Genomic DNA, 22242 nt, shown 5'->3' with positions numbered 1-22242 from the left:
AGGGGACCGGGCCGGGGTGACTGCACTGAGCGGAACAGTGCTGTGTGGATGGCGCAGAGTCGATGGGCTGCCTGCGTTAGCGCCGAACAACTGATTTCAAACGAAACCCCAACGTGTAGCCTCCTCTCCGCCTCCTCTTCCTTCTTCCTGCTGATGTTCCGTGATGCTTAGGAGTCACTGCGAGTGCTGCGTGCTGATGCTCCCACGGGTGGATGTGCTGACCCCACGACAGGTGGGGGTGTCACGCCCTTGGCCATGGTGCTTGCCACAAGGGGGGCCACTCTTGATGGGGAACTGGGGTGGCAATGGCCCGGGTATGCATGCACCTCAGGGTGCCATGGCTGACGCTCTCTGAAGTGCAGGGCCACGGACGGCAGAGTCCAGCATGCTTCCGCTCGGGTCACCTCCCGGTGCCTGAGACCGGCCACCCGGCCCTGACAGACTCGCCGCCACATGCAGAGTCAGGGGGGCTGACGGGCTTGACTCAGAGCCAGCGCGGCCGAGCTCCAGCCACAGCCGGTTTCGTCTCTACCTTAGAGACGTGAGGTGGTTTTTTGAAGACTCTGCCACCTTGGGGTGAAACTCCCCCACGCCCACCAAGACCCCAAAGCAGGCTCCAGCACTTTCCTCCCTCCAGTCATCCCTTTGAAGTGTTAACCTCAGCCCCAATATCAAAGCCTTGTGTCAGCTTCCGTGCTGTGGCAAACCCAGCCTCGATAGCTCTCGCAACAAAGTGGGTTCTGAAGGAAGAGACTCTTTCTGACTTGTCAAGAGTCATCTGCAGAAGAGAAACACTTTTACACACCACAGAGTAAGAGATACTGCTTTTGTTTTGGAGAAAGGGGCAGGAAGGAATCAATATTTCATTTATGATTATTTGGGTTTGCTTTTCTGTGGTACCAGGAATCGAACACGGAGCTTACACATGTAAGGCATGCGCTAAACTGCTAGCTAAGTCCCCAGGCTAAGAAAAATAATCTCCTGGACAGGGCTGGAGCGATAGCACAGCGGGGAGGGTGTTTGCCTTGCACGCGGCCAACCCGGGTTCAATTCCCAGCATCCCATATGGTCCCCCGAGCACTGCCAGGAATAATTCCTGAGATCCTGAGATGCAGATCCAGGAGTAACCCCTGAGCACTGATGGGTGTGACCCCCCCCCCCCAAAAAAAAAAAAGAAAGAAAAATAATCTCCTGGAAAGAATTTGGATTAAAAGGAAATAAGAGGAAGCTTAAACTTAAAGCCTCTCTCCTCCTCTACAAGAGCAAAATGACAGATCTGTGGGAGCAAGAATTAGGGGTGGCATCTCCCTAAAGACTGCGCAGAGCAGCACTTCGGCCAGTGGAGACAGATTCCCATGGCCACGAGAATAAGGCCATGTTAGGAGAGAAGAGAAGGACAGAAGGAAAGGAGGAAGCAAGCAAGGAAGGAAAGAGAAATAGAGAGAAGGAATGAAGGATAAGGAGAGAGAAAGAATGAAGAATAAAGGGGGGCCGGAGCAATAGCACAGCGGGGAGGGCATTTGCCTTGCATGCGGCCGACCCAGGTTCAACTCCTGGCATCCCATATGGTCCCCCGAGCACCACCAGGAGTGATTCCTGAGTGCAGAGCCAGGGGTAACCTAACCCCTGAACATCACTGAGTGTGACCCAAAAGAAGCAAAAAAAAAAAAGAATAAAGGAAAGAAAAAAAGGAAGGAAGTGAGGGAGGGAGAGGGAGAAAAGAAAGAGAGGAAAGGAAAGAAAGAAAGAATGAAAGAAAGAAAGAAAGAAAGAAAGAAAGAAAGAAAGAAAGAAAGAAAGAAAGAAAGAAAGAAAGAAAGAAAGAAAGAAAGAAAGAAAGAAAGAGAAAGAAAGAAAGAAAGGAAGAAAGGAAAGAAAGCCAACCAGTCTCATATAGTCTGTTTGGAATTCTAGAAGGAATAGAGACAATAGCATAGCAATACTTGAAGAGAATGCTGAGAATTTCCAGAACTGATATAAAGGCATGCACCCTTGATTTAGAAAAGAAAGTGCATATCAGGCAAAAAATAATCTATATCTGAACACAGTATTTTTTGTTTTTATGTTGTTTGGGTAGTTCATTGAGTCATTCTTTTTTTTTTTTTTTGTGGTGAGTAATTTGTCCTTTTTTCCTGACTTTGAAAAATATCTTTTTGCTTGGTACTTTATAGCTTAACTATTGTGTGTTCGTGTGGTCAGAGAGATAGTACAGTGGATATGGGCTAGCCTTGCACATGACCAACCTGGGTCTTATCCCCAGCACTGCATACGGTCCCCGGAGCCCACTGCAATCACAGCCGCTGTAACAGGATCAAAGAAATCAGCAAGCATTGGACCCGTGTAGTCAGGATCTGTATAAATTTTGACAGTGGCGACAAGGATGATGCAGTTTCAGTTGTGGGGTTAGAGAAGGGCAGAACTAAAACCTGCAGATAAAGTTAGAGCAGAGCTTGGATCGCGTGTTCTAAGGACCTTTCTTACTAGCGGAGAGGCCTGATGTTGATTTGTGTTGTAGCACTGTAGCACTGTCGCACTGTCGTCCCGTTGCTCGTTGATTTGCTCGAGCGGGCACCAGTAACGTCTCCATCGTGAGACTTGTTGTGACTGTTTTTGGCATATTGAATATGCCACAGGGAGCTTGCCAGGCTCTGCCATGCAGGCGGGATACTCTCAGTAGCTTGCCGGGCTCTCCGAGAGGGATGGAGGAATCGAACCCAGGTCGACCATGTGCACGGCAAACGCCCTCCCCGCTGTGCTATCGCTTCAGTCCAGATTTGTGTTGGAATCTATTAAACGTGGGCCTGGAGCCACAGGACTTTCCTTGCACGAGGTTAACCTGGGCTCTTGCCTTGCACGAGATCAACCTGGGTTAGAGCCTCGGCACCCCAGGTGATTCCCAAGCACCACCAGGAGTGATTCCCAAGCAAAGAGCCAGGAGTAAGCTGGGAGCACCTGAGTACTCCCAGGTGTGGCACCCAAACAAACAAATGCTCATAGCAAAACCTCAAAGGTAGCATCTGAAATAGAATTGGGGCGAGAGGGAAACAATAAGAAACTAACCCCCCAAAACATTCAAAAAGATGAGAAAAGGGAAGGAAAACGCCCTGATGGACAGCGAAACACACTAAGGACAGAAATGAGCGTGTCCCGAGCAGATAAGCACGGAAGCTGTGTTACCTCTCGAACTTTCTGCAGAGAAAATCTGAAAATATTCTTCAATCTGTGCCTAACCACTACAGTAAAGTGTGAGGAAGAAGTGGGTCCATATAAAAACCAGCCCAGTCTGAAGATCGTGGCACTGTTCCGAGAGTCTGAACCTCGCCTCCAGTTTTCGTAACTGCCTTTCGGAACCAGCCCGGATCAGCATCCTAAGGGGTGTCTCACACGTGCATGGCAGAACACGTGTGCAGAAACTCGTATAGCACAGAGTCCCTATAAAAGACAGAAACTGTGCACATGTCACACCGAGAGGAGACTGACGAAATGCTGACGGGGAGTCCTCAGGGTGTCATTCTCGTCACTGCCGCGGTCCAGCTGGCGTGCCTGGGTTAGACTAGCAAGGGGTGCGCACTTGAACGCAGTGATGTGTGCACAGTGAAAAAGTTGCCTGAAGAGGCATTTCTCACAGCCTCTTGGTGGTCAGGCCACCTGACTGTATGTTCACACAGTAAACTTTTACAATTAATTAGTTGATTAATTTTTTTTTTAAAGAATCACTGTGAGGTACAGTTACAGACTTACAAACTTCCGTGATTACGTTTCAGTCATACAATGATCGAGTACCCATCCCTCCACCAGTGCCCATTCCCCACCACCAATGTTCCCAGCATCCCTCCCCCACCCCCCACCCCCGTGACCCCCAGCCTCTGTGGCAGGCACAGTCCGTTTTATTTAGTCTCTCTCTCCTTTTCACACAGTAAACTATCATGTGCCTGTGAAAATTAAGGATCATGACTGCATGTCTAGTGAACCTCGGCGCATAATACTGAGTGAAAACCAAGCGGTGGTGTATTAGGTGCTGAGATAACAGTGACTGCTTCCTGGCGCGCGAGAGGAGGAGGCTGGTTGGCATCTCCAGAGATGCAATGGGTTTGCGTCTTATTTAGAGGTTTCCCAACATCCGTGTCCTACCAGCCCCTTTCAGAGAGAAAATCACTCAGAGCCTCCTGGGTGGTTCCTGTCTTGAATCCACTGAACAGAAAATTCCCCCTAACTGCACCCAAGGCTACTGCCACTCCTAGATTGTTCTGGTACCCCGGAGGCCAGTATGGCCCACTCTGGGAAACAAGCTTTAGTGGACACGCCGGCCGTTCCCTGTTCCACCAGCCCTGCTCCATCCAGCCCCCAGCCCTCTTTCTCCTCTGTTTCTTTTCCGAGCTCTGAGAGTGTCTGGATTCTGTGTCTGCTTTGCGCTGTCTACACCACCGTGAGTGGGATCCACGCCCCTCAGTGCCTGCCTGCTCAGTGCTCAGTGCTCGGCCTTCTTCACTCCTCCATCGTCTTCGGGGGGGTTGGGGGCATGCGTAGAGCTCGGGGTCATACCGGGCAGTGCTCAGGACTTAGTCCTGGCTCTGTGCTCTGCTCACGCCTAGAGGTGCTCCCGGCATCATCTGTGGTGACCGTGTGGCCGCGTTCAAGCACGTTTTCTCTTGCCAGCGCCCCGGGTCACGGCAGGCACATTTTACTCCACTCTATGCCCCTTGAGTCACGGCACTGGCTCTGGCCTCTGTGGAGCCACCGGATGGGACCGAGCTGGCCCCACCCTTTGACTTCCTGTCCTCAGCTGCGGTGGCCCTGGGACATCGCACAAGAACATCCTTCCACCCCTCTGAGGGGAGAGTCCCCTCGGAGCAGGCCCAGAGCCCGAGCCGACTTCTCTCATGCACCTCCCCGTGCTGCCCGCCTGGTGTTCAGGGGGGCTCACGACGTCAGACACTGCGGGCGGGTGGGGAGAGAGAGGGGACACCTGTGGGGCCGGGACGTTCGGAAAGGAGCAGCAGGCTCGCACCGGGGCCTCCAGAGGGGGGACGGGAGGGAGGGCGGGAGGGAGGGAGGACGGGAGAGAGGATGGGAGGGAGGAAGAGAGGGAGGACGGGAGGGAGGACGGGAGGGAGGGTGGGAGGGAGGACGGGAGGGAGGATGAGAGGGAGGACGGGAGGGAGGGTGGGAGGGAGGACGGGAGGGAGGATGGGAGGGGGGACGGGAGGGGGGACGAGAGGGAGGACAGGAGAGAGGACGGGAGGGAGGGTGGGAGGGAGGACGGGAGGGAGGATGGGAGGGGGGACGGGAGGGGGGACGAGAGGGAGGACAGGAGAGAGGACGGGAGGGAGGGTGGGAGGGAGGACGGGAGGGGGGACAGGAGGGAGGACGGGAGGGGGGACGGGAGGGGGGACGGGAGGGGGGACGAGAGGGAGGACGGGAGAGAGGACGGGAGGGAGGAAGAGAGGGAGGATGGAGGGAGGACGGGAGGAGGGAGGATGAGAGGGAGGACGGGAGGGAGGACGGGAGGGAGGATGAGAGGGGGGACAGGAGGGAGGACGGGAGGAAGGAGGACGGGAGGGAGGCGTGGGGCTGCCGGCGTGGCCGCCGGTGTGTGCCGCAGAGACGTTTCCGGAAAGAAGCTCGCAGAGGGCTTCTTGGAGGCGGCAAAGCCCCAGAAGGGGACGCTGGACTAACACTCCTTAGAACATTCTTAGGCTCTGTCTGCTGCCCAGATTTTTCCTCAGTGGAGACTCCAACTGGTGCAGCTGGCACGGATCCCCTGTCATCGTCTCTCCTTATTTCCATACTCACGTGAATCTTCAATGTGGCGTTTTTTTCAGCTCCAGAAATTGTGAACTATGAGCCACTCGGACTGGAGGCTGACATGTGGTGAGTGGCAGGTACCACCCCAGGCGGCCCCGGGCAAAAGGCCTCAGAGTCTGTCTCTGGGAGACGCTTGACACTCCAGGGGGCTTCTAACTCCTCTGGGCGGTGACCTGTGGCCTGGGCAGCAGGTCATGGACACGTCTGCACCTGAGGTGACTTAGAACATGACTGAGGCAGAGAGCAGGTGACATGAGGCGACTTAGAGCTGAGCTGAGGCAGAGAACAAGGGGGCTGGAGGCTGGCAGTCCAGCCCCGGGCCGAGGCGGGGAAGACTAGTAGCGGCTTATTCAGTCAGGCACGCAGGGGAGCTAAGTGAGGTGTGACATCTTGAGGCGCCGAGTGGCTGAGGAGGCCACAGTGAGTGAGTCCACACAGACCAACATTGTCTTGTCAGAACTGCCTCAGCACCACCATCACCAGCTCTTTGCGTCCGCGCAGAGTCTCATGAGTAGCTCTCAGCATTCCCTGAGGAGCAACTCGGGGTGAGCGAGCCAGGCCTGAAGGAGTCAGGCCTGAAGGAGTCTCTCCTCGAACTCAGCTTCTCAGGCGCGTCCTAGACTCAGGGCCATCTGTGTGGAGATGGGGCAGGGGCAGGAGTGTGATGGCTGGCGCTGAGGGACGGGGCTGGCCCCTTGAGTTGGGGGCGGGGCGGAGAGCGGGCAGCCCTGACGGTCTGTTCTTTCCTCTGCAGGAGCATCGGTGTCATCACCTACATCCTGTGAGTGACCCGTCAGGGGCAGTGGCAGGGGCTGGCCCAGAGAGGGACTGACACTGAGCCCAAGGAGGGGATTCACGGGATAAACTGAAAGGCTCGGGGTGGCCTTCCTGAAGCTGTCGACGGAGCTGTGGAGACTTTGGGGCCAGAGAGACATGCTGAGGGGCCGGGGGAGAGTCGGCAGGTGATGTCCTCTCACAGAGGCCCGGGAGGGCCGCCGGGCGCTGCAGGGTCTGAGGGGTGGTGAGGAGATGGCAGTTTTAGGTGATGGGGACAGAGCCCTGGGGCGTTTCTGCAGTGCTCCTCAGACCCTCCCCTGCGACGGGGCCTTGACTCCCACCCCAGCTGGGTTCAAACTCCTTCCTCAGCCCGGGCCTTCCAGCACCTTCTCTGCCCGCTGACAGTTTCTTCCTCCTTTAAGACGCCAATGAGGGACCAGCTCTCTGGGGCCCGCGTGGGTGCCCCCGCCCCCGGCCATTGGTCCACTTTCAGTTCGACGGTGTGGGCTTCCTCTCGGGGCCCGCCGCCCCCGGTGCCGTGGCTCCATGCCGCAGGCTGCCGCGTCACGCTCCTGCTGCTCTCGTGTCCCTCTCTGTGGCAGCCTGAGTGGAGCGTCCCCCTTCCTGGGCGACACGAAGCAGGAGACGCTGTCGAACATCACAGCCGTGAGCTACGACTTCGACGAGGAGTTCTTCAGCCGGACCAGCGAGCTGGCCAAGGACTTCATCCGGAGGCTGCTGGTCAGAGAGACCCGGTAAGAGGCCACTCGTGCCTCCCTGTCCTCCCCCCTCTCTCTGAGCGGTGCCAGCCCGTCCCCACGGCTGGGGACAGCCGGCAGCACCCTGGGACCTGACCAGGCTGGGAGCTGAGAAGAGGGAGAGACTCGGCCTTCCTTGTCTGCACAAGTCCTTCCTTTGCTGTGGGAAAGGCAAATTGTGTGTGTGTGTGTGTGTGTGTGTGCGCGTGCACACGCGCATGAGTGTGTATGTATGTGTGCGTGTGAGAGAGTGTGTGTATGAGTCTGTGTGAGTGGGTGTGTGCGAGTGTATGTGGGAGTGTTTGTGAGTGTGTGTGTGAATTCGTGTGTATGTGAGGGCTTGTGTGTGAGTCTGTGTATATGTGTGTGGGTCAGTATGTGTCCATGTGTGTGAGTGTACATGCGCGTGCATGGGGTGTGTGTGTGTGTGCGTGTGAGAGAGTGTGTGTATGAGTTTGTGTGAGTCTGTGTGAGTGGGTGTGTGCGAGTGTATGTGGGAGTGTTTGTGAGTGTGTGTGTGAATTAGTGTGTATGTGAGGGCTTGTGTGTGAGTGTGTATATGTGTGTGAGTCAGTGTGTGTATGTGTGTGTGTGTGTGTGTGTGTGTGTGTGTGTAAGAGAGAGAGCACGCTGTCATTTTCCAAGGTTTGTTACCTTGTGTAGTCCCAAAGGCACCTGAAATTGGGTCTTGACACAAAGGTTCAGGTGAGTGTGTGGGAGGTGGACGCAGAGGGGACGGTAGCCGGAAGGTTAGGACGTGGGCCAGCCCACACCGCAGGAAACGGGAACCCCACACCAGGGGCATCCGAGTGAGACGTCTGCAGGGGGTTGCTGGGAGCCCCGGCAGGGGTGTCAGGAGCCCATCCACAACGCAGGGATGCGGCTTCACACCTGACGTCCCCCAAGAGACGGCCGCTGCGGCCGACAGACACCTGCAGTGCCCCGCCACTGCCCCCGTCACTGTCCCCTCCTGCCCTGTCACTGTCCCCTCCTGCCCTGTCACTGTCCCCACACCCCCGTCACGGCCCCAGGTGCCCGTGACTGTCCACCACACGCCCTGTCACTCCCCACGGGTGCCCTCCCTGTCCCCCGCGTGCCCAACACCACTCTCCGGTCCCCGTGCAGGAAGCGTCTCACTGTCCAGGAGGCCCTCAGACACCCCTGGATCACGGTAAGCACGTGGGTGGGCTTGTGGGGGCGGCGGGACCTGCTGTGTCTCGGGCGGCTGATGGGGGTGGCCCAGCCCTGTGGCCACGCGCAGGCCTTTGCTTGCGGCCCTGACCACAGGCGCGGCCGAGAGCGGGAGGGGAAGCCACGCTGGAGGGTCATGCCAGCAGGCGTGCGTCCCAGCAGCGTCTCAGGGCCTGGGACTGAAGCCAACCCCCCCCCCCCCAGGGCCTCAGCTCAGACCCCCAGGACCTCAGCTCAGACCCCAGGACCTCAGCTCAGACCCCCAGGACCCGAGCTCAGACCCCCAGGACCTCAGCCCAGACCCCCCCAGGACCCGAGCTCAGACCCCCAGGACCTCAGCTCAGACCCCCCAGGACATCAGCCCAGACCCCCTCAGGACCTCAGCTCAGACCCCCAGGACCTCAGCTCAGACCCCCCAGGACATCAGCCCAGACCCCCCCAGGACCTCAGCTCAGACCCCCAGGACCTCAGCTCAGACCCCAGGACCTCAGCTCAGACCCCCAGGACCTCAGCTCAGACCCCCAGGACCTCAGCTCAGACCCCCAGGGCCTCAGCTCAGACCCCCAGGACCTCAGCTCAGACCCCCAGGGCCTCAACTCAGACCCCCAGGACCTCAGCTCAGACCCCCAGGACCTCAGCTCAGACCCCCAGGGCCTCAGCTCAGACCCCCAGGACCTCAGCTCAGACCCCCAGGACCTGAGCCCAGACCCCTCCCCCACTTCTGCGCACCCCTCCGGGACCTGAGCCCAGACCCCCCCCACCTCTGCTCAACCCCCCCCCACCTGAGCCCAGACCCCCCGGTTCTCAGCTTCCCACGTGTCTCCCCTTACAAAGGCAGGTCCCGGGGTCTGGCACCGCCAGTCCCAGCGCAGGGACCCGGAGTCCGTGTTGCTACTGTGATCAGTGACCCCCAAAGTCCCCGTTGCGGCCGGGGCTCCTTCTTTCCGAGGCTCTGGTGACAGGTGACCCTGCCGCCCAGCTACACAGGCTGTGGTGCCCGGGGCTGTCCCTGGGGAGCGGCTGCCCTGTGAGGGGAGCCCCGGCAGGGGTGGCGGGCTTGCCCCACCAGGAGGTGGTCTTGGACCAGGCGTGGCACTTTGGTACCGTGAGACCCTGTCTCGGGATCCGTCTCCAGTGGTGTCAGATACCGACCCAGGAGACATTTGCCGGGCTGGCTTCACCGGGATTACAGCGTGCGAGGCTGCTCCACAGACAGAGAGCACAGTCGGGAGGAGCAAAGCACCTGTCACCCACATGGCCGGGTCCCCTCCGAGCAGATGCCGGGGGCAAGAAGGCCACCCGTGTGGGGGGTAGCCAGAGCGTGTGCTTCTGGCCTCGACACCGAGCCCCAGGGAGTCAGGTGCTGCCCTGGGCAGCTTTTGCTCCCTGCAGCCACACAATCAACGTGTCCCCAGAGACCCTCTGGCCAGGAGCTGGTGTCCTATTTCGTTTGGACATTTTTTGTTGTGCATATTTTTTTTCTTTTATTTTAAGTTTAAATCTTATTTATTTATTTCTTTATTTTGCTTTTTGGATCACACCTGGCAATGCACAGGGGTCACTCCTGGCTCTGCACTCAGGAATCACCCCTGGCGGTGCTCAAAGGATCCTATGGGATGCTGGGAAATCAAACCTGGGTTGGTCACATGCAAGGCAAACGCCCTCCCCGCTGTGCTATTGCTCCAGACCCTTGTTGTGCATATTTTGTTTGTTTCATACTTTAGCCAACATGAATTAGGCCACTATGAATATGCACATAGAATGTTGTCACTGTCACTGTCACTGTCATCCCGTTGCTCATCCATTGGCTCAAGCGGGCACCAGTAACGTCTCCATGGTGAGACTTGTTGTTACTGTTTTTGGCATATCGAATGCGCCACGGGGAGCTTGCCAGCCTCTGCCATGCGGGCGGGATACTCTCGGTAGCTTGCCGGGCTCTCCGAGAGGGACAGAGGAATCAAACCCGGGTCGGCCACGTGCAAGGCAAACACCCTTCCCGCTGTGCGATGGCTCCAGCCCCCTTGTAGAATGTTCCACACTAAATTTGCAAACCATTTCAGGTTTGCAGAACCCCTGAAACCCACCTCCTACAGAGGAATTCAAGAGGGATTTGGGCTTATTGAATCATTTACATTAAATATGCCCAAGATACATTTGTGTATCAATTAAACTTCAAAGCTATTTTTAAAATAATTTGGGTTTTTTTCTGGGGACTAGGGATTAACATGGTGGCGCCCAGAGGCTATCCCACCTCTGCCGGGGGGATCGTGCAGTGCTGGGGGTTGCATCTGGGCCCTCTGCATGCAACGCACGGACTTAGCTCATCGAAGGATTATCTCTCCAGCCCTAAAGTATTGTAGAAGAGGGAGTGGACAAGGGGGCAGGCAACAGCCCTTTATCTTCCTGCTTACAAGTAGTTCTGGATAAAACACTTTCGTACCACGTGAGTTTCATCTTGATCCCCCCGCGTGCTGCGATGCCCACCTGACAGAGGAGCCCTGTGTGCAGGGAGCCCGGGCCCAGCTTCCTGTGAAGTCGTCTTGTCTGTGTTGATGTGGGGTGTGAGGGACAGCTGTGCCCTGAATCCTCGCTTGACTCTAAGGGGGTGCAGAGGCCTGACTGCCCACACGCCCCTGCTCTGCTAGGCCCAGGCCCACTGGCCAGTGTGGGGCAGCGGTGCTGCTGTAAAATGACCCTCCTGGGCACGACCGGGCAGGCATCTGCGGCGGGGCCAACCTGTGTCCCGTGGTAATAATAGCTCCGGGGCGCCAAGGGCGTCTCCCGGACAGTTGCCACTCGGCGACTGTCGTCCTCACCTCGAGCTCCCTCTGCATGTCCTGCGCAGCGGGGAGGTGCCAGCCGGGCTCAGGTGGGGCTCTGCAGCGGAGGGGGGTGGTCAGCTTCTTCTCTGCCCTGTCCCGCAGCCAGTGGACCCGCAGCAGGCCATGGTGCGCCGGGAGTCCGTGGTCAACCTGGAGAACTTCAAGAAGCAGTATGTGCGCCGGCGCTGGAAGGTGGGTGAGCCCGGGGCCTGGGGGTCCACGCCGTGCTGGGGGGGCGCTGGAAGGTGGGTGAGCCCGGGGCCTGGGGGTCCACGCCATGCTGGGGGGAGCTGGCAGGTGGGTGAGCCCGGGGGGGCCTGGGGGTCCACGCCATGCTGGGGGGGCTGGAAGGTGGGTGAGCCCTGGGGCCTGGGGGTCCATGCCATGCTGGGGGGCTGGCAGGTGGGTGAGCCCGGGGGCCTGGAGGTCCACGCCATGCGGGGGGGGCTGGCAGGTGAGCGGGTGCAGAGGGAAATTGGGGGTCCACAGCCATTCTGTGGGGGGTCTGGCAGGTGGACGGGTACAGAAGGGACCTTGGGGGGTCCATGCCCTTCCTGAGGGGGGCGCTGGCAGGTGGGTGGGCGGGTGCAGGCCCTGGGGGGGCTGTGTCCATTCTGGGGGTCTGGCAGGTGGGCGGGTGCGGGCGGGCCCTGGGGAGGCTGTGTCCATTCTGGGGGCACTGGCAAGTGGGCTCTGGGGTGCTGCTGAGCCCGTCACCCTCCCGGTGCCCCCTCCCCCCCACAGCTCTCCTTCAGCGTCGTCTCGCTGTGCAACCACCTCACCCGCTCCCTCCTGAAGAGGGTCCAGCTGCGGCCCAGCGAGGACCTGGTATGTCGGGCAGGGCCATCCCGGGCAGGGCTCTGGGAGAGCTGGCCTTGGCACCCCGGGGCGTGTGGGTCTTTGCGGGGCTTTCGGCTGGGCCTGCCCTCACCCCCCATCGTGATCTGCCCAGGGCACGTGGTCGGGGTGGGGGGGGGCAGGAGGCTCAGGGGTGCCTGGGGCTGTGGGAGGGGCTCAGGGGTGCCTGGGGGTTCTGGGCCAGCAGAATTCTGGGGTCTCGAACCCTTTCCCAGTGGGACTCACAGGGTCTGCTTGTGTCGTGGCCCAGGGCTACAGACCAGCACTGACCATCTGACACGGGGCTGGTGGCCCCACTCCACTGGAGAAGGGCCCGTCCCCTCTCGGGTCCTCCTTCTCTGCCTTGCTGTGGAGGGCTGCTGGCCGCTGTGACTGAGCGGCCCTCCCGGTGCTCCCCCTGTGCGATACACACCAAAACTGGGACACAGAGACTAGGCCTATGGAGGACTGTGGTCTCTGGGTGCAGCTGTGTGGCCTGGGGCACCGCCTTGCCCTCTCTGTGTAAGCCCCAGTGATTCACTTATGTAGATCCTGGCACTCTGAGTGCTCGGGATGCTCCTAGCAGGAGGAAGAGTTCCGGCTCAGCCTGGAGGGCTCCATGAGCTCAGAGCGGCAGGGCTGATCTCGGAGGCGGGGGTGGTGGGTAAGCAGAGGGGAACGGAGACCCCGCGGCTGGGAGTCCCTGAAGGCACCCCGAGTGTCTGGGATGGCCCAGGGGACCCAACGCCCAGGAAGGGGCGGGAAGGCGCCTCTGAGGCAGCCCGGGAGCCCCATGGAACCCGGCATGGCCGCCTGGACCCTCCCCCGAGCCCTCGCTGACACTCATCCCTACGCCCCGAGACGCAGAAGGACAGCGGGACTCAGCTGCAGCTGCGTCCCCGCTCTGGCCACTTGCTCCCGTGGGGCCTAGACCCCGGCTGGGGGCCGAGCGTGCCCTCGGCTTACCTCCGTGTCGGTTGGCGCAGACGCAGGCAGAAAAGCGCCGTTCAGCAGGGCTGGGGTTATTTTTATTGTGAGGCCCAGACTCGGCCCAGGACGTGCTTTCTCTAGAGTTGATCTTGACCTTGGATTTCCAGACAGCTCAGGCCAGAGGAAGGGAGGAAGGCCCAGAGCTGCCCCTGCCCCGGGGAGCGAGCCGGGGAGGCTGGCAGGAGCGTGTTTCTGCCCCAGAGGACCATCTCTGTTTGCTTCCTGGGTGGAGGGGGCAGAGTGAGGAGGCCCCTCCCAGGAACACTCAGCCAGGCTGGCAGCTCCACACTCGGACCCGGGGACGTGGTATTGCCTGGCCCTGTAGTGCTGGGGATGTCCATGTTGCCCCAGCAGTGCCGGGGGCCTCCAGGGCTACCCCTGGTGATGCTCAGGGGTCAGGTGGTGCTGGAGATCGAACCCCGGTCACCCAGCACGCACTCGGCCTTGTGAAAGCGGACCGATGTCGCCTTCGGGCCAGAGAGCACGGAGATAAGGCAAAGGCCGGGGAACCCTGAGCATCGCTGGAAGCAGCTCTCGGGGCCCGGAGTGACTGGGGGTGTGGCCCTGGGCCCCTCAGCACCTGCAGGCAGCCTGGGGTCTCCGCACTGCTCAGCCCTAGCTACACTGTGTCCTCAGGCCTTACATTACACTGAACCCGTGGCCCCAGGGGTTGGGAATTGCGGGGTGGGGGGGACCCCTGGGCCTTCTGTGTACCCCACAAAGAGTCAGACACCCAGCACCATTGACTCACTGCAGCACTTTGAAGAGAGGAAGGAGGACGGGGTCCTGGAGCTCCTGTTGGCGTTCCCAGAGGGACTTCCTTAAAAATGCATCTTCAGGGCTGGAGCGAGAGCACAGCGGGGAGGGCGTTTGCCTTGTATGCAGCTGACCTGGGTGCGATTCCCAGCATCTCATAGGGTCCCTGAGCACCACCAGGGGTAATTCCTGAGTGCAGAGCCAGGAGTGACCCCTGTGCATCGCCGGGTGTGACCCAAAAAGAAAAAGAAGAAAAAAGAAAACCCGCATCTTGTTTAGGAGTCTTTAAAATCAACTTTGTAGTATTTTTCCCAGTGACGCAAGCCTTCCCACACCAGCACGTTAGTCTGTGTGGAGGCTCTAGCGCACACTCAGCAGTGCTCGGGGCTTGCCCCTGGTGCTGCACCCTGGCCTTTCTCCTGGCCCTGTGCTCTGGGGTCGCTCCTGGTGGGCTCGGGGAGCCACACAGGGTCCTGGGGTCGAACACAGCTGGCTGCGTACAAGGCACCCGTCTTACTCAGAGTACAACCCCGGCCCACGAGCCCGTCCGGGTGCGAGCTGCTGTAATAAGCTCCCTCGTGCTCTGAGGGCGCAGGGTCCTGGGAGCCAAGAGCTGCTGCCTGGCCCGTCTCCCACAGGACCCGCCAGGCTGCCCCTGCCTCCCTCGTCCTCTCACGGGAAGGCGCCGTCAGGGCTGCGAGCTTGTCCCAGGCCCTGCCGCGTATGGCTCCCCGAGCACTGCCAGGGCACCCGGCTGAGCACAGGCCCAGGAACGGCCCCTGAGCGCAACCGCGGTGGGCCCCGACCCAGCCTCCTTTCTCCCCCCCTGCAGCACAGATGCCGCTTCCTGCAGGAGCAGTTTGGACAGGAGGGCGGGCGCAGTCGCACAGTGGGGAGGGCGCGCACCTCGCACTTGGCTGCTCTGGTTCGAGCCCCAGCATCCCCCGTGGTCCCCGAGTCCAGCGGGGGTGATTCCTGAACTCAGAACCAAGAGTCAGCCTGAGCTCCCCAGGTGTAGCCAAAAGTACAAAAGACAGAACAAACAAACAAACAAACAAACGCACAAGAAGGTGTGAGCCAAGGAGCCGGGAGCCAGCTCTGAGGGCTGCAGCGAGAGTCCTGGGTTCGAGCCCCGCATCCCGAGAGTCCTGGGTTCGAGCCCCGCATCCCGGGGGGGCCCCGAGCACCCCTGGGGCTGGTTCCCTTTGCCTGCCAGAACAACGTCTCAGACAGACAGAGGAGAGGGTGTGCGTGGGTGGCCGTCAGAGTCTGGGGGTCCTCAGGGCCTACCCCCTGCCTCCCTCGCGACCCCCTGCTGAGTTCAGGCGGGCAGCCCCGCACGACCCCAGGGTCCAGTGCGTGATTCAGCCTCTCTGTGCTGTGTCTTCCGTGGCTCTTTCTGCAGCCCTTGGTCCCACAGGCGGGTCCATCCCCGTCTGCTCCACCTGCACCCACCCCCCATCCAGCCCCCGGCTCTGGACACAGCCCCGGCCTGGCTGTCCCCAACCCCTCCCTGCCGGCGGCCCCGCCTGGCCTCCCGCTGGCTCTCAGCCCCCGCGCCCCCGGCACCTCTTCTGTGTTTCTGCAGAGGAACTGCGAGAGCGACACGGAGGAGGAGGTGGCCCGGAGGAAGGCACTGCATCCCCGCCGGCGCAGCAGCACGTCCTGACAGTGGCTCGCCGGGCCCGGAAGCCCCAGCCGCAGGCCCGTCCCCGCCGTCCCCAGCACCGGGGATCTGACGAGATGGCCTGCAGGGGTCCGTGGACACGGCCGGGAGCCCCACCGGGGGCCCTGGGCGCTGGGACCGTCTGCCTGGAGGAGGCGCCAGCCTGCCCACACCTCACCAAGTGGCCTTCTGCTGTCTGGCAGCCTCAGGACCCCGGGGTGGACACGCAGGGACGTCTGCGAGGGAGGTCAGCCCCGGGGGCCTCTCCTGGGCGGGGCGAGTTCAGGGGCAGCTGGTGAAAAGTGACCCCAGGAAGCAGGGGCCACCCCCGGGGGACAGCGCATGAGGGACCAAGCTTGAGGCCTTCCAGAGTCCACGTGGAGCCGGCGGGCCGGGCTGGACAGCGCGTCAGGCCGTCAGAGACCGGCCCACTATGCCGTCGTCTTTCTCCTGCGTCTACTAAACTGGTCTGCTGAGGGCCCGGCTCCCTTCCTGCTCACCTGCGTCTTTCCTGGAGGCCGGGCGGACAGCCCCTCAGACGGCGACACGGAGCCCCCCAGGGCCCAGTGTCTCCGTCACGGCTTCCCAAGCGTCCTGTGACCCCGGGGAGCGGCCCAGCTGTGTCTCTGCCGGGACGAGCCGCGTCGTGGCTTCCCATGGTGACTCCCCGGCCCAGACCTGGAGGAGATGTCGGTTCCGAGGAGGGTCTTCAAAGAGGTGACTCGCGTGACCTGAAGTTGCCGGGTGGGCTTCACAGAGGGGGCCACATCCCCGTCAGAAGTCGGATGAGGATGCAGCGGGGAGAGTTGGCAGACACGGCGGGAAGGTGCCGTCCACGGCGCCCGAGAAACCAGGGCGGCCACCCCTCCGCCCCTCACTTCCTTCCCTGGGACTGTCGGGAAATAAATGTCTTTAACCCCACCTGCTCTGTGCCATCCGTCTCTCGGGGTGGTTCTGAGAGCAGACACAGCCGTGGCCGGGACAGGGTGTCCGTGGGCGGGCGGGGGCGGCTTCTCGGGAAGTGGGTGGAGACGCTCCCACGGAAAGAAGGGGGGCCAGCAGGAGCCGAGAGGGGTCACTGATGACGTAGAAAATCTGGACCCGGCTCCCAGGCCCAAGCCCTGGTGCTGGGGACAGCCATGCGATGCTGACCCAACTTCCGGGTTTGAGCGTCCGGCAGAGTCTCAGGTCAGCCTTTCAGGACCGATCTGGCCCACCGCCGCCGCCGCGTTTTACCGGAGAGGAAGCTGAAGGCGCGCGCGCGCGAGAGAGAGTGTGGCTCGATGCCACCAGCGTGTGTGTGTGAGCGTGTGTGTGTGTGAGCATGTGTGTGTGTGTGAGCATGTGTGTGTGTGAGCGTGTGTGTGTGTGTGTGTGCGCGTGTCTGTGTGTGTGTGCATGTCTGTGTGTGTGAGCGTGTGTGTGTGCGTGTGTGTGTGTGAGCGTGTGTGTGTGTGAGCGTGTGTGAGCGTGTGTGTGTGTGTGTGTGTGTGTGTGTGTGTGTGTGTGTGTGTGTGTGTGTGTGTGTGAGCGTGTCCGCGGCAGCCCAGGCCCTGCCACCTGCTCAGCCCGTGAGAATGGGGACAAGCCATTCCCGGGACCCGAGTAAGGGACAACTCCGTCGACGGGTCACTCTGCCTCGTCCTGGACAAGTGCGTCTGCCCTGTGCCACTTCCTCCTGCCCTGTGGTCATCTCGGAGTGTGGACGGAATGGCCTCGCTCGGCCCGTGTGCTCCCGGGAAAGCCACAGCCGTCCCCCGAGCCACACCCCTCAGGGGCTGGTCTGGCCTGGCTCGGAGGTAGTCGCAGGGCAAACAGGTGCCCACACTACAGGGTCCGTGCTCTCTAGTCCTGGGGGCCTGAGTGCCCATCCTCCCCCCACACCGCCCGTGCCGGCTTCGGTGAGGCCCCGCTGACCGACTTCCCTCTGCAGCCAGCCAGCCCCTGCAGCCCAGTTCCTGGTTTCCCAGAATCCCCTGGGAAGTGGAGCACCAGGTCAGGGGCCCGGGGGCCCTTTGGGAGGTGCATCCTGTAGACCTTTGGGGTCCTCACGCCACTCCCACAGCCTCGGTCCCCTCGGTCCCTGCTGGCAGACAGTGGGTCTCGGGTGTGGGGACGAGGGGGCCGCTGGCCCGGGAGTCTGACACTCTCAGCTCGTGTCAGGCAATGCACCGGCAAACAGGCACGTCAAGGCCGCGAGGGTCACCGGGTCCACTGGGAGGCAAATGGGGTGTTTCCAGTGACGAGAGAAAACTGTGCCCCATAATGGTGCAGGTCTCTGTGGGGGCCGAGGATGCCCCGCTCCAGAGGGTCCGCGTGAGTGTTTGCAGGACACAGCGATGAATATTTCATAAATGCGGACATCAATATTTCAGTGTAGTGGATGTTCACGTCCATCCCCCTGGCTCTCCTGAGCGCGAGCTCCGTCTGCCTCTTCTCCGTCTGTGTTTGCTGAAGCCTTTGTCTTGGAAGCAACTGTCCTTCACCTCAAAGTCGCTATCAAGGAAAATCAAGCCCCGCTCTCCAAAGACAAACAGGATGCAAACATGCTAAAAGGGCTTCGTTGAGGAATGGCATAGTGCAAAGAATTTTATCTGGCATGAATTGGCAGCGGGTAGGGTGTTTGCCTTGCACGCGGCTGACCCGGGTTCCATTCCCAGCATCCCATATGATCCCTTGAGCACCGCCAGGGGTAATTCCTGAGTGCAGAGCCAGGAGAAACCCCTGTGCATCGCCTGGTGTGACCCAAAAAGCAAAATAATAATAATAATAATAATTTCATCTGGCCTGAATTGGTAGAATTGTCTTTCCGTTGGCTGTTCAGCTTGGTACCACCCAGACACTTCTGTTCACTGTTGCTCCCTCTGTGGTGGTCCACAGAGAGGACCCCAGTCTAGGCAAACTTCAATGGAGGGAGGGATCAGAACTAGTGAGGACCCTAAACTGTAGTGGATCAACGCCTCCAAGGCAGAAACACAGTCAGGACCTACCAGCGCGGTTGTTCTTTCATGATAACCCTCTGCTCAGAGCTTTCCCCTGGCTCTGTGCTCAGGGGTCCCTCCAGGCAGGCTCCGGGGACCTCTGGGGTGCTGCGGATGCAATCCTTGGTTGGCTTTGTGCAAGGCAAGTCCTCTACCCATTGTGTTATCTCAAACCCGTGCTGCCACAGGAGCTTTCCCTGTTCATTTATTTTATGTAATCCTCTTTTTTTATTTTTGTGTTTTGTTTTTTGGCTTTTCGGGTCACACCGGCAATGCACAGGGATCACTCCTGGTTCTGCACTTCGGAATTACCCCTGGCGGTGCTCAGGGGACCATATGGGATGCTGGGAATCGAACCCAGATCGGCCGCGGGCAAGGCAAACGCCCTACCTGCTGTACTGTCACTCTGGCCCCAATTTTATGTAATCCTCTTGACACCTTAGTAAGGCGAGGAGAACACCGTCACACAGGGGGAGTGAAGGCTGGGAGGGTGCCACTTTCCTGCAAGCGTGCAGCTGGGGTCCTTGGATCTGGGTCCCAGCCCAGTTCTACCTGCCCCCAAATCCGTGTTCTTTTCCACTTTTTCTGGAGGAAAAGTGTTGAGTGAAGAGCTCAGCGTGTGCGGGGAACCACATACGCAGTATGAGTCTGACGCTATTTTTATCGAGCCCCCAAGTGATGCCATACGTTGTTTAGGGCTGGGTGCCAGCACGGTAGAGCTATTCAGAGACAAGGCAACGGCGAGGCCAGAACTCAAAGGGAAGCTTCCCTTCCGGAAGCCACCGTGGGGGCAGGACACGTGCCTAAGGGCCATGGGCAGTGTTTTAGTCAACACTATGTTCAGGGGAGACTCACAGACTTTCATGAGGGCTGGAGCCATAGCACAGCAGGTAGGGCATTTGCCTCGCATGCAGCTGACCCGGGTTCGATTCCTCCGCCCCTCTCGGAGAGCCCGGCAAGCTACTGAGAGTATCCCGCCTGCACGGCAGAGCCTGGCAAGCTCCCCGTGGCGTATTGGATACACCCAAAACAGTAACAACAAGTCTCACCATGGAGATGTTACTGGTGCCCACTCGAGCAAATCGATGAGCAGTGGGATGACGGTGACGGTGACAGTGATGTTCAGAGTAGATCCATGGCCATTTGCTATTCCGTGTTTTATATTCTCTGCACATATGCTTGTTTCAGAGATTGCGTGAAAATAATCGGTGGGGAGGGAGGGACAGAAAGAGAGAGGGACTGAGTTTGTGCTCTTCACACAGGAGGCCTGGTCAGTCCTTGTGTCACACGGTCCCCGGCAACACCGTCACCCAGGGTACCTGCAAACACAGGGACAAGAGCAGCCCCTGAGCACCGCCAGTGTGGGCCCCAAACACAAAACAAATCAGGGAGGAGGTGGAAAGGGATAGGGTGCTTGCTTGTCTTGCACGAGGCCCCCCGAGGTTCGATCCCGGCATCCCCTATCTGGTCTTTCGAGCATGGCCAAAAGTGACCCCTGAGCGCAATCAGAACTGAGTCCTAAGCACTGCTGCACGTGACCCCAAAACCGAAAAAAAAAAAAACAAACAGAAAAACGAAACAAAAACAGAACAGGGAGGAAGTGAGTTTTAGAAAAGCAAAACACCCTGGCGGGCAGGCAGGAGAGTGGACGAGACTCAGTGAGGACCAGTCCAGTCTCGGGCCTCTCCACGCCCCTCACCGCTCAAAGGGGAGTTTCTCTTTTTATCCCTGTTTTATATTTTTCCCCTGCCATGATCACAGGTCACCTATGAGGACAGCTGAGCCGGATTATTATTCTCATTTTTGATTTTGGTTAGGGGGCCACACCCAGCACTGGGAAGGGTGTGTGGTGCCAGGTCTGAGCCCAGGGCCTCCTATATGCACACACGTGTTCCGTCACCAGCCCCGTTCCTATCCTTTTAATTAATTAATTAATTAATTTGCTTTTTGGGTCACACCCGGCAATGCACAGGGGTCACTCCTGGCTCTGCACTCAGGAATTAGCTCCTGGCAGTGCTCAGGGGACCATATGGGATGCTGGGAATTGAACCCGGGTCAGCCGCATGCAAGGCAAACGCCCTCCCCGCTGTGCTATTGCTCCAGCCCCCCCACACCCCATTCCTATCCTTTGAAGGGTGGGGCAGATGGGACGTTCATGTGCCACTCCCCGCCAGGTTTCCTCCGGCACCTGCCTGCATACCAGGGGTTGGGGGGAACTCGGATGCCAGCTCAGAGGAGTTTGCCACCCTGTGCTCTGGTGCCACCATGTCTCTTTGCTCTTAAGCCAAGGAGCTGGATCAAAAGACTTCATCCAGGATATGCAATTTGCTGGTCCGTGGGTGGGTCTGGAGAGTGTGGGGCTGGGGGGAACCAGCCAGAGGGAGGGGCAGACACAGAGTGATCTCCCGGGTGTGGGATGGAAGATCCCGGCAGGGGGACAACGAACACCCAGTGGCAACAGAAACGAAGAGCAGGAGAAGAGCTGGCCCTTGCTAGGAAGCTTGTTTTAGGGGGTGCGGGAGGCTCCCCCCACACTGACAGAGGCCAGTGTCTTCGTGGGCGAGGCCAGAGTGCTGAAAGGAGGTGAGGCGACATACATGCTACTCTCTCAGTAACAATATTGCAAACCACAGCTTAAAGGGAAGTAGAGGTGGGCTGGGCCGGAGGGAAACTGGACCCCTGGCGGGGAGAAGTGGACGCTAAAGGGATGGATGCTCAAACACTGTAGCCCTGAAACTCGGTCATGGAAGAATTTGTAAGTTTGTTACTTATGGTGATTGAATTTTTAACATTTTTAAAGAAAACTAAGTTATTTGGGCCATTTCTTGGCCCGGGAATGGGTGGGGCCACACCCAGTGAGTGAGAAGTGACGTGAGAAATCCTCAAGCCTTTCGCCTGTTCCTCCCGCTTGTCCCTGAAGCCCGCACAGCCGGGCCGCTTTGCAGATGTTGGGGCTTTTTCCTGTCATTATTGGATCACCTTGAGATACAGTTACAAAGTGATTGGGTGTCAGTCTACACTGTCCCTCCACCAGGGCACATTTCCTGCCTCCTGGGCCCCAGTTTCCCTCCCTCCCCCACCTACCTCTATAGCGGACTCTCTCTCCCTTCCTCTCTCCCTCTCTCCCTCCCTCTCTTTCTCTCCCTCTCTCCCTCCCTCCCTCTCTCTCCCTCTCTCCTTCTCTCTCTCCTCCCTCCCTCTCTCTCCTTCTCCTTCCCTCCCTCTCTTTCTCCCTCTCTCCTTCTCTCCCTCCCTCTCTCCTTCTCTCCCTCCCTTTCTCCCTATCTCCTTCTCTCCCTCCCTCTCTCCCTATCTCTCTCCCTCCCTCCCTCGTTCCCTCCCTCCTTCCCTCCCTCCATCTCTCTCCCTCCCTTCTTCTCTCCCTCTCTCCCTACCTCCTTCTCTCGCTCTCTTCCTCCCTCCCTCCCTCCCTCCCTCCCTCCCTTCATCCCTCCCTCCCTCCCTTCTTCTCTCCCTCTCTCCCTACCTCCTTCTCTCGCTCTCTTCCTCCCTCCCTCCCTCCCTCCCTCCCTCCCTTCATCCCTCCCTCCCTCCCTCTCTCTCCCCCTCCCCCTCCCCCTCTTATTTTCCTTCCAGGCACTGTGTCTGCAGCACTGTTACTGCGAGGAACTTGCATGATACCTTTCCGATGGTGGCTC

General features: G+C 59.4%; 1 protein-coding gene across 1 annotated transcript in view; it reads left to right on the top strand.

Annotated features, from left to right (window-relative positions):
• DAPK2 (death associated protein kinase 2) overlaps positions 1-16499 on the top strand; it is a 28746-nt gene extending 12247 nt beyond the window's left edge. The window contains exons 3-9 of the mRNA XM_055127422.1: positions 5823-5871; positions 6560-6586; positions 7185-7337; positions 8466-8511; positions 11456-11545; positions 12098-12181; positions 15525-16499. Coding sequence (XP_054983397.1) covers positions 5823-5871; positions 6560-6586; positions 7185-7337; positions 8466-8511; positions 11456-11545; positions 12098-12181; positions 15525-15605 — 530 coding nt within the window. The 3' untranslated portion in view covers positions 15606-16499. The remainder of the gene's footprint in view (positions 1-5822; positions 5872-6559; positions 6587-7184; positions 7338-8465; positions 8512-11455; positions 11546-12097; positions 12182-15524) is intronic.
• Positions 16500-22242: the final 5743 nt, after the last annotated feature.

The sequence above is a fragment of the Sorex araneus genome, chromosome 2 (genome assembly GCF_027595985.1).
Source record: "Sorex araneus isolate mSorAra2 chromosome 2, mSorAra2.pri, whole genome shotgun sequence".
NCBI classification, from domain to species: domain Eukaryota; kingdom Metazoa; phylum Chordata; class Mammalia; order Eulipotyphla; family Soricidae; genus Sorex; species Sorex araneus.
This window is presented reverse-complemented; position numbering and strand designations above follow the sequence as displayed.